We start from the raw sequence: 12,467 nt of genomic DNA on the forward strand, positions 1-12,467 counted from the left end.
ATCCCTTTTCGCCGTTCTTGTGTCCCTCGGGTAACCCTTACCAGATAAAGCAAATATTTTTCCACCGGATGATACCCGAGTAAAACTCCCGAAGAAAAAAAACCCACTTTTTATTTATTTCATTTTTACGCTAAGCACTGCCTTCTCAAACTTAGGCCTCGATCTTTTAGCATTTTGTGTTTAAGAAATGCCTTGTTTTAAAGGTATGTCACGTGTTTAGGCCTTATTTAAGAAGGCTGTGTTCCCATGTCTCGTGCAAAACCAAAATTTGGAGAAATCTCTCGGGTTTATTTCCATTATTTTGATATATATGTGTGTTCTTTTTTTGTGTTGGAAATTTTAAATTCGTGAAAAAGGTATCTTTTTTTTTTGAGTTTTTGTTTTCCCATTTCAACCAAAAGAATCCATTTCGGGCATATTTTCAACTCAATTTAAATGAAATTAAATTTCGCCAATGTAACTTAGGCCATCATTAAAGTCCATTAACTGAAGTAAAACACTAAAGAGATAAATAAGATAGCCAGGGAAAAACCTGGGAAAAATTAGGTATAGGAATTTGAATCTGAAAATTGAATTTGCCCTTATCTCTCTTACATTATCACCGATCAAACCGTTTAACTTTGCTAATTAAAATCTCTTAAATTACTTTAAGATGTTTACTTCTTAAATTACATCGTAATTTGAAAACCATATCTTAGAAACCAGGGGATTCAAGTCAAAAATAAAAAGAATACCAATTTTTTTACGCTTGTCCCCTTTGAAAAAAACAGTGAAACACAGTATAGACGAAAGCACCCCTATCATTTTGAGGGGCTACCTATAAAGCAATAAGCTGCAATGTCAACTTTTATATTCCATGTCACATTTCAAATAATAATAAAAAAAAGATTCCCTGAAAAATCTTCAACTTCCAAGAAAAAATGTTTTCAAACTTAGAAAAATATCGCGTGATTTTTCAATGTAAGAATTTACCACTGTAAACGCGGTTTCCCACACAATCAACGTAATATAACTGCGGTAGAACTTTGGTATTGGTACATTCTTAAAGTAAAAATTATAGTGAGATTATTTTTGCGCGTGTATGTTTGCTTTCTTCGACTGTCAGATTGCGTAGTTGAATTTTCACAGTTGATTCGAATTTCCATCTTAGTTTACAGCGTTATTTTAACTATTTCGCGTTGTATTTCTATGGAATAATAACCCGTAGGATTGCCTTACTACTCGCTGACAAGTGATATCGGGGCGGTATATAAATTAAGTTGGCAGGAAAAGGGATATCCGACATCCTTCCCCTTCTGTCACGTGATGTAATGTGTCACACGCGCCGGAGACTTTTGATCTACAGCGAAAAACAAGGTCTCTTGACATTTAAACCAAAGTATATTCCACCATGCCGAAATACTATAGTGTCAATTGATTTTAGGTTCAGTTGACAACTTGTGACAACTATAACTGTACGCGCTGCTTGGCAGGACCTGACTTTTACTGTATTATTAGATGTTGCCACGTTATAACGCTGCCATTTCTCTCTAGACACATCCTAGAGAACCCCTCGCCAGTTGTCGCTTCTACGTCTCTATTCTCTAACTACCGGTGTAAAACTTACGGAAATTATAATCTTATGTCTCTTAGCAATTTAGGCCCGGGTCAATATAGAATCGAGTGCTTTTCCAAATATTGAAATTTCTCGAGTTATAAATAAATATATTTAATATGCAAATTTTGCCCAAAGTTAAGATTATATGAATGCTTAATTTTTAAATAAAGAGAGAGATATGCTTTTCCAACTTTTGAATTTATGAGATAAATGAATATTGATAAGCTGAGCTGAACCCCGCAAATGCGCTTATTTTATAGCCTATTAGTTTCAATTTTGCATGAAATTCGGAAGGGTTCCAATCTTAATCTTAACGCTATCTAACGGCCGTCTTCAGGCTTAATAATTCAATAATATTACAATATTTGGTCAATGCAAATAAAATAGGAGAAAATGTTATGAATTTTTCATGAAATTTGGAATTTGATATATAAATACAACGAAGGAGGAATATATTGTCTCAAGTGTCGTGATTATCTTGGACATTTGCTAAAAGAAATTACTAAATTAGGGCAAACTACAAATTGTTTTTGACATTTTTCGTTAATTGAAATCGCGAATTCGAAACGTTTTAAATGTAATTAAAAAAAAAAAGAAGGGTTCGAGTAGTTTTAGGTCCCACTCTAATTTGTAATTCCGTAGGAAATCCCTCTTCACAAAACGGGAAGAAATTCAGGAAGTAGTTAGGCTTAACTTCCTGCGACAAAAATCTAATTTTTATTCATTTTTTGATTTTTGGCGAGAAATCAGATCTGAAAATCATTTCTAATTTGGAGTTCTACATTCAAAGTGGAAAAGAAATGAAAGTATGGTATATCATAGGTATCAAAGATATACACGTAAAATAATTGTAAATTATTCACTCTGTTTACGGAAGATATATTTGGAAGTATATTTTATTTTATTTTTTTCAATTTAAATATATAAGCCCCGGAAGTTATCTAGTATTTCAATCGATAATGTTTCACAATTTATAAAAGTGCTACATCGTCTTTGACTTTAAACCTTTGGAGATTTCGAATCGTAGCCGGGTTAGATTTAAAGGTTTATTCATAATAGCTCCTTGAATATAGAGAAAACCATGTTTTTAGCTTCCAACTTACCTTTTCGTCCGCCATTTTTCAAGATGGCCGTCGATTATAACCAAAATCAGCGATACTAAAGACTATAATAAAGAAGTATATAAAATTTCAACCAAATTGTTTAAATTTTAGGGCAGTTACAGGGTCGGAAAGTGGTGATTAGTGAAATATTCATGGCAGTAATGAAATATTTATGATAAGGAAAATATTAGTTTTTGTGGTTTATTTGGCTTAACCAGGCTTAACTCTTATTGGTGGAATATATATATATATATACATACATTTCTTACAAATCTCCAGAGGCGAGTTTCATTTATGGGGAAAAATTTAAGACCTCGCTCGACTCTGGTGCAAACATCATTCTCGAAATATTCACTTAAAACAGCACTCCACGAGGTACGAGAGAAATTTATAGTTTAGATTAACATAGCGCGGTGTAATACTCAATTATAAACGCCATTGAAATGAAAGTAGTCCGTATCAAGTTCGATTGAATTATTTCAACAAATACGTTTTCTATAAACATCCATCTTTACTTTAAAAAGTACACATAGTTTTTCGTTTAACCAAATATTTCCAATTACGTTAAAAGCTTCTCTAGAAATAACACTGAAAAAGGAAAAAAGATCGTTTTATTTACATTATTTTGGCCTATTATACATATTTTTAATTAAAAAGCTTTATTTAATTACGGTAAAAGCTAGTTTATAGCGCTAAAGAAATTTTTATACTAGGAAATTGTTAAAACGACCGTTTCTTATCGGTTTTTCATTCAAAAAATCATTATGAAATTAAATAATTTATTTTTTATATACATATATATTTCAAACTAAGCCTAGACTTTTAAAATAAAAACGGGTTTATATGAATCTCTAGTCAATTAGAATTTACTTTCGATGTACAACTGAATAATTTATTGGGAATTAAGTTTTAATTTTGATTTTAACATAAAACTTTTAGGTCTAAATCAATTTAAGGTATTTGTCTTCTGGAATTTATGATTTTAATAAAAACAAATAAGACCTAGTTTTCGATCTAGGTTAAAAGGGGGTAGTCAACACTCAATATGGAGACATACAAGGGGCTTGACCCATAGGCGGTACTGCCCACTCTCTGGACCCAAAACGCCTAGAGCGCAGGCGCCAAAAAGCAGCGAGATGCATTCAATGTTTGACCCCCCCTGTCTTAGTTACATCGATTATTATTGTGTGTTTTACCGAAATATACGAACCACCTGGTAAAATAAATATTTGTTGAAACATCGACCTTATACTATAGATCAGAGAAATGACTTTAAAGGGATACTTGACGCATTAATAAGTAAATAAGTATAGGTACTTCTTTAGAAAAACTTATTCTTCAAATCCAATATTTCAAAGTGTTTCGTCCATACGGTTCCAACAGGCATGCGCAGATAAATAATATATATTTTAGTGTACCTTTAAATTTTGTTAAGTTTACAAATGTACACGTTGTTTAACTTAAAACCAGGATCTCATACGTGAGTGCTGCCAAAGCTATCATACCCTTTACAATCTATAGACTCTTTCAATAAAACGAGTTAGCCATATTGTTCGTGCCTTTATCAACATTATTATTAACGCAATCACTCCAAAGAAGTTAAGGTTGAAACAAACGGTCTGTATATACGAAATCGGTATATCGCGTAATTCGGATATCGTGTATTTTAACGTCGAGTCCTGAAATTATGATACGAACATATCAAACGGCTTAACTCAGCACGTTACTCCCTAATTCCTCTTGTTAACACCTGCCTATATGGCCTCCCAGGTCTTGAGATTTTATCGGGTCACGGTATAGTAAATGAACTCTCAGAGTCTGAGTAGAAGCCATTGTTACTATATTTTGCTACAATTGATTCGCCCACGAATTCCCATGGCTTGACTCGTCTCTCTTCGGACTTCTATACCACTGGTCACGAATAAATGTTTAAGTTTTATTATTTTTTGATGTTTTTTTATCTGTATTTTTTTTTTCATGAACGATAATCGTGCTGGCATCTAATCAATACATCTGGGGAAAATACCTCTCAATTTAATATTAACAGAAGTCTATTATCTGAAAGAAATACATTTTTCGAATGAGCGATAATAATCTTAAATCTTTGTAAACTCGTCACATCTGGTTCAAACTTATTTCATTATCTACCGTGAGAAGGCAGGACCACTTCGACCTCGAGAACTCTGTAATGTCGCACTGAAAACTTGTTAATAAAATACAATGTCCCTAGATCTTTTGACAAATTGCTCGGTACTTTTTCTCAGGGTCCATAGTTTTCCGCGAAATGATTTCTTCGAATTAAATGGCTCAAATGAGGAATTTTTCTTTTTCGTCCCCCAAGTCTCTTGAAGTCGACTTTTCTAAAATTAATATCCAGGGGTTTCAATGCCTGATTTGACACCAAAAAGATCTTTTTTTCTCCTTTTTCAAAGTAAGAAAGAAATTTCTTGAACCGAAAGAAAAATGAGGTACAATATACATCACTAAAGGAGTTCTTTGTCTCGAATCCAGGGGGTTTTCTACAGTTTGCTATAACGTAACGTCGTGGTCTTATAAAAGATCAATCTCGTAAATTGTATACCGGAAGGAGATCCGTTTACTCAGTTCAGTTCAGTTCAAGTAATGACAAGAAAGATTACGTAGCAACGAATACAGCCTCATGGAGATTTTTGGCTCGAATATAATGATTAAGAAAGGTCACCCAAAGTTTGTGAAGTTCTAAAAAGACGTAGATATTATATAGAAGATCTTTCTAAGAAACCTGTTAACCCCATTGTTTAAGGAACATATCACGGGGCTTTTACTAATAAAGCCAGTTCTGGTTGTTTTGCCCCGTATATGTCAAAAATTCTTAACAGCCTATTACTATTAGCGCAGCCAAGGTTTTTATTGGGTATAGCTTGGCCAGGGATGCTGCAGCCGTCATTTATCTTATTGGGGTGCTGGGACGTACGTTGAATACGAGGGGTGCTGTAATGACTTTATTGTCCTAATTTGTCAAGAGCTTGACAAGTTTATCGGCCTCCCGATCCCTCTATACTTTTCCTTAGAATGTAGATCTTACTCGCGCGCGCGCGACCCAAGACTTACTTGGACGTCACTTGATCCATCTTGGATGATTCGCGGCTACCAAATGTAAAGACCGGTGATCACCTTAGATTTGAGTCGAAGTGGTTATGTTGTCAAAACGTAAAGATGATCTAAGAGTCATTCCAATTGTATGAAAAAGTACATTATTAAAATTGTGATCCATCCGTCATGACCTTCGCAAGGTCACTGAATTCAAATATCTCCTACTTAGCCATATTTACCATGAAAATAAAATGTAACACCTAGCCAATTAACAAACCTCAAATCTGTTGGTCACTCGGCTTTCGTAGTTTCTAAAATACTAGTTATTGTATCACACACATTATACTTAGTGACATCTACAATTCTTTGCAAGGCCTAATTTATCAAATTGTAATTTAGGTTACCGTAATTATTAGCACCAGCTCGGTTAGACGGTTTAAGCGTGTTGGAAGAAGGAACAGTACTGGGTTGCAGGCATCGAAGCGTTGCCTTCTTTAATCATTCCGTCTGTCGTTTGGATGCCCTCTCTTCCCCATCCCTCCCCTCGCTTCCTCTAACTCTTAGTGTCTCAGTTCTCCGGTATTCGTTGTCACCATAGCAGCGTCTGCCAATTTCGGCATCACTGACAAGGCTTACCACCCACACGCGCATTCCGATATGCCCCTTACTAGCTTCGAGGGAAAGATTTGCTCCTTGCCCTCCAAAGGGACACCGTCGAGAAAGTCTCGGAATGTCCTTTAATGAGGAAGGTGGCTCTTGCCAGTATAAACCCTCCTATATACGACCATTTTCACGTAATGTCTGAGCTAAATCGCGTTACGCCTTTCATCGTACTAGTCGTATATCATTTACAATATGCTTGCAAAAATTCGTAGCTCCCGCACGTGTTTAATCAAAATGGTGTACGGCCCGGTTCCATTGGGAAGTGACAGATAACTACCTTTGACGCTGTATCGGAATATACGCGTAGATAACGTCTACTGCCACTACTATAAGAATATTTATCCCATTTTCGTGACATCTTGGAGGACCTTTTATGCCATATTCACCAAAAAGGTTTCTATCGAAATGGCCCGTCTATTGTTATAGTTCACTGTTTTTAAGGAATGTACTTGATAGTACGGGGATTACGTCAACGCGTCAGTCTGTGATTAACTAAACCTCAGTTTGTTACTTTACCACCGTTCCACTTTTTACTATGAACAAACAATCAGTTCAGTATATCGTGGAGCAAACTTGCTCAGGGCTCTTTTAGCCATTTAGTTAATGCCCCGAGTCCCTTCAAAATCTCGGTCCTATCCCCTCCCAAAAGTTTATTGTAAAACTGCTCTGCCCGGGCAATAAACGACGCGCAGTTATTTGATTGAAATGGTTGGTTGAAACTCCTTGACATACACCAGCCTTACCTTGCTAGATATTTTATACTTTAGTTTCTTAACCATTTCTTCGATAACGCTGGTACGATAGTAACCGTCTCCCTTGTAGTTTAAAAGAGTTTGCGAAGACTTTTCTGGAACCTTAGACATCACGTTCTTCTATATCGTATACGCTTATTAGTGCACATCCCAATCTATAACGCCGGCCAATTTAAACTTTACACCGATTTAATGGGAGATAAAGGGTTTTTCGCGGGTTTTTGCCCGGTGTCAAGCGATATTGTTCGCCCTTCCAGAGAAATACTGTGGTTTAATCCCACAAACTGCATGCGCGGGTGACGTTACGCTTCTATATGAGAGCCAACGAGGACCAAAACAGAGAGAGAAGGCCAAAGTTTTATATTCTAAGAAAGTTTTATCGCTTCGAAATTCTAGTTAGGCTTAACGAAAGAAAAGTACACTCGTTCGTTATTGGTTCTATATAGTTTCTCGAGAAAACTGATGAATTTTATTCAGTCTTTTGTTTTAGGGTTTAAGATTCTTAGAAACACGTGAATTTTATCATTTCCTCGTATCGGAAGCTTAAAATTATATGTAGGATGCCACGTGGTACCCTATAGCGTCGAAAAGAAAGTAATTAAGTAATTACCCTCTCCAATAGCTCTTACAATACATTTTCACGCCTGCGCGCTTCGAACTATGTTTTTCTTACAGCATGCGAGGATTAAAAACATAATTAACTTTCTATTGATGAAAGTAACTTAAAATCAAATTTGAAATTGATTCTTTTAAATAAAAACATTTATTGCAGAATTATTCAACTAAAGTAATATCGATGGATACTCAATTCCAAAATTCCATCAAAATTTCTATGGACTTTAACATCGGGTTTTTTTCCAGCACGGGTCTATTTTGAAGTTCATAAAATATTTCATAGTATAATAGAATCCTCCAACCAAATCGATCCAGTCCGGTATTTTTTTTTCTTTATATAATAAAATGGTCATATTCGTATTGACCTTTCTTAATGCAAGGTCATCTAAAGAATCCTTCGAGTCAATCTAACGGAAAGGCTATTTGCTCTTTGGCCAAATATTACCGAGAGCTTCAAGAGTGGGTCCTGGGTTTTTTCGGGGGGGGGGGGGGGTAGAGGGGGGACTTCAAAAGCTAGGGAGTTTTATAAAGAAATTGAACTTTCTTTCCGAGCTTAGCTTTTGGAGAATGTTTTTCCTATTGGATGAAAAAAAAAGAGAAATAAGAAGCCTTCTTCTACCCAAATCTCTCGAGTTTGCGATAGCCAAAAGGGATAAGAACCAGCCAGTCCAAGTAAAAATCCCAAAAACCTAGATGATATGGTTAAATCGGTTTTGGAAAATCCATCCAGACCCTAAACTGGTTCTGTAGTTCAAGTGATTGTGGCACTAGTCATTTTTAACCGCGATAGTATGACTTTTCAACAAATAAAAGAGGGAATATTTGTTAGGGAAAATGATTTAAAATGGTCAGGGAAATTCCCTGGAAAGAATAAGGGAATTTTGAAATGAGAATTCTGTAGAATTTGAGTAGATCAGTGTGTACCATTTAAGAATGTGGAGTTATCTCTTGAAAATATGAAATTTTCCATGAATTATAATATAATTCCAATCAATACTACCAACCATATCATCTATTAACCTTTGTATAAGGAAACTCAATAATTCCTTCTGTTGCAATGCGGGGTTCTACAAGACGTTCGTTCCGTTTGCACGCGGGACTCTACTTTCAATAAACAAAATACACATCATGCATAGACTATGTACATTGACCGTAGTCCATCCTGGAAAAAGGCTGGACTCTTTCTCTCTCTCTCTCTCAAGAGAGAGAGGGTAAAAATCTATATTGTTATTTTCTAGTATATGCACACGCGAGCACTCGACTAACTCTAGCTAAAATATTTTTTATTTTTTTCCCATCGTTTTCCATGAAGGGGTCCAGCTATCAAATTCCCCAAGCGCCTTTAGACCCCAGGGGCAAGAAGACCCCCTCGTCCCTAACTCCTTTTTTCGTATTCCATCCAAAATACATCCGGTGAAACTTAAAACAAGTCACGCAAGATGGCATAAGTACCTATCCCTTATAGTTTCCGTCGTCTGCTACTGAATAGATGTTAAGCCTTACTTTTACAGAAATTTTCATGAAAACCGACCGTGTTTTAAATTAAAAAAACGATACAGTAATATCATAATCCCATAATGCGTAAGTATGGGTCTGCCATAGTGTCTTGTATTCTATGCCAAACAAAATTAATGAGACTGATACGCCATCTACGTTTTTAAAGTTCCTCTTAAATGAAATAAAGCGTGGCTTACTGCGATTTCCTTCCTTGGTCTAGAACTCAAGTCGGGGTACGCGTTGAAACTAGGAGGATGGAACTCGTTCCGGGAGGGGAAAAGAGAGCTGAGCGGGTGCGCCATGATTGGCAGTGTAAAAAGGTGGGCATAAGATAGTGGCACCACCTATCGAGCGCTTTGTTAGTTATTTCCTTGGATTGTTTTTTTTTTTCTCGGTTATGAAGTTTGAGACTATCAACCGTTATATCGGGGCGGTTAATAACATTAATCCATTTAATGCATTTTTCAAAATTTCTACCAGGTTTTGGTACAGGGAATAAAACTCTATCTTTGGCATCTAGAGTCACTATTGCAGTTTTGAAAGCAACAATACTTCATTCTTCCACGAAACTATATACAACTTAATCATTAAAACTAAATACTTCTTATCATTAAAACTAAATACTACTTATCATTAAAACTAAATACTACTTATCATTAAAACTAAATACTACTTATCATTAAAACTAAATACTACTTATCATTAAAACTAAATACTACTTATCATTAAAACTAAATACTACTTATCATTAAAACTAAATACTACTAATCATTAAAACTAAATACTACTTATCATTAAAACTAAATACTACTTATCATTAAAACTAAATACTACTTATCATTAAAACTAAATACTACTTATCATTAAAACTAAATACTACTAATCATTAAAACTAAATACTACTTATCATTAAAACTAAATAGGCCTACTACTTAATCATTAAAACTTAATGAATCGAAATGAAACGAATAGAAGACATCCAAACACTGAACTTACTGAAGAGTGAAGCAGACGGACGGTTAGAATTCAAAATTTTTTCTCAGGGTCATAGAGAAGGGGCGGGGGGAGTAGGGGACTCAAGAAATATGATTTGATTTTCGTCCACTAGGCAGCAGTTAAAGCGTATGCCCACTTTTTCACACTGCCACGCATGGGTGTAAGACTTATGTACTATTGGCAAGCTATTTTCCCCTCCCGGAACGAGTTCCATCCTCCTGGGTTGAAATATATCGCAGGAAATCAAATTTGTCACCAGGAGGCAAACGCCCTCTATGAGAAATACCCCTGCCACGTGACACCCTTTACCTTTCTACTCATACTTACGGAGAATATCATATGCTTATGGTAATATTTTCAACTAAAGAAACCCGTAAATCTTTGTAGAGTTTAACAAAAAAGAGAAAACTCGCCTGATAACCCTCTGGCTAAAACCCTCATCTGTCTCTAGGCCTTGGCAAGCCGAAAGGGTCCTAAAAAGTGGGTAGCCACTGGCGCGACTTTTTCTCAATTCATTTCTTTTTCTTTGGACGGTGACTGTTGGAGACTGTTTTAAATCCATCCTTCTTATTGGAGGACTTGGAATAAGACTCGCATTGAAATGAGAAGTCAAAAGCCCCTTGGCCCTTTTCCCCCTCCCCCACACCTTTTTCCACTCCAATGCCGACAAGGATTTACTCCACTTTCAAACCCAGCTTCATCTACAGGCTACAATATAGATTGTTCTACCTCGCATTTCCAACTTTTCAAAGAAATTACATCCATTTGTTTAAAGTATTTTTATTTCTAAAAAAAATAATAAAAATGCAGATCACCCAAAGTATCTGTTAATAAACTACAAAAATATTTTACATGCGTCTTGAAGCAGTGCATAGGCGATTAGTGCTTCGCGAGTTTAGCTTTATAATTTCTGCCATGTTCATGTTACCCGGGATGCAGTATTGTACAATTATTATTCGTTGTTATATTGTTGAAATAATTAGCGGTAATTACTCAAAATTATTGTGATTATTTAAATTAAGTGCTATAGTTTGTGATTCAAATTAGATTAGCTCGTGATGATTGTGGAATTTAACAAAAATAATTTGAAGAAGTGGTTTGGGTGTGCTCTAAGTAGACCTTATTGGATTGCAATAGCGTGCGCGATGATGCCGAAATTGTTATGGCGTTGTTTCAAACTCAACTATTGTGGTGAGTTTTCATTATAACCTCTAAACATTTCAGATGGGTTTCGTTACAATTGTTTTTGACCTTTTAAACTAAAAATTGAAACGAGTTAACAATAAATCTATGAATATAACAAATCATTATGAGCTTAACATAACGTTTGGACTACTACAAGCATCTAAAAACCCCTTAACACAACCAACCGTTTCTAGTTGTCCAACGTTGGCCCCAACTGGCTTCGTAATGATAAAGAAATCGGTTTTAATTAACTGGTCTGCAACCCCAGAACGCTACGGTCAATTACGACCGGATTAATTAAGCTAAAGGCACGGAGAACCGATGACCAGTATAGCCTTCTTACCCTTACGAATAAGCGTATAATAACTTAGTTCACTATTCCACCAAGTAGAGTGGACATCCATATAGGCAACTTAGGGTGAAAGAATTACTATTGACTAATCAATGAAAGCAACCTCGGCCGAATGAACACGACACGAAAGGAAACTGAGAAAGATTGCCTAATTCCTATTTTTTTCTCTCTCTCTCTCTTTCTCTCCTAATTCTTCTTACGCCCGGTACTTCGTATTTTTACTTACGTCTGAACATTGGTCTGCTCCGAATATCTATCTACAAAGATATGGGATGGCTTTGTTTCGAATGAATAATTTTCCCCGTTACTTAATAATTTAACCATCCTACAAGAATTAATTTGAGTATTAACATAAGTTTATAAAATATGTTCCTTCCATAAGTATTACACTACCTATACTTCGTAATGCTACTGAGAGACTACAACTCGAGATAACTAGTTCTGGGAGAACGACAAGCAAGAATTGAAGTACTACACTGTGTCAGTCACGTGATCCCTTTAGTAAATTTTTCATTATCCTTTCTTGTAAATTTGATTTTGCCATCCATATTTCCACTTCACGTTTAATCACACTTGGTTTTAAATACATTTAAACATAAGTTTATAAGATATGTTAGTTACGTTAGTATGACGCT

At 35.5% G+C, this 12,467-nt stretch overlaps 1 protein-coding gene across 3 annotated transcripts in view; it reads left to right on the forward strand.

Annotated features, from left to right (window-relative positions):
* The window catches only part of LOC149705056 (neural cell adhesion molecule 2-like), a 160,554-nt gene that overhangs the window by 42,050 nt on the left and 106,037 nt on the right, over positions 1 to 12,467 (forward strand). Inside the window, exon 1 of one of the 3 annotated variants that reach the window (XM_089865226.1) lies at positions 11,240 to 11,486. The exons of 1 other annotated variant lie outside the window; for it this stretch is intronic. In XM_089865226.1, the coding sequence (XP_089721352.1) occupies positions 11,354 to 11,486 (133 nt within the window). In that variant the 5' untranslated portion in view covers positions 11,240 to 11,353. Of the gene's footprint in view, positions 1 to 11,239; positions 11,487 to 12,467 lie in introns of those variants that run through there. One more of the 3 variants, XM_089865225.1, reaches the window with a different exon arrangement.

Source organism: Phalangium opilio, unplaced genomic scaffold, assembly GCF_054372755.1.
Source record: "Phalangium opilio isolate 3A_F unplaced genomic scaffold, DU_Popi_V2 ptg000014l_1, whole genome shotgun sequence".
NCBI classification, from domain to species: domain Eukaryota; kingdom Metazoa; phylum Arthropoda; class Arachnida; order Opiliones; family Phalangiidae; genus Phalangium; species Phalangium opilio.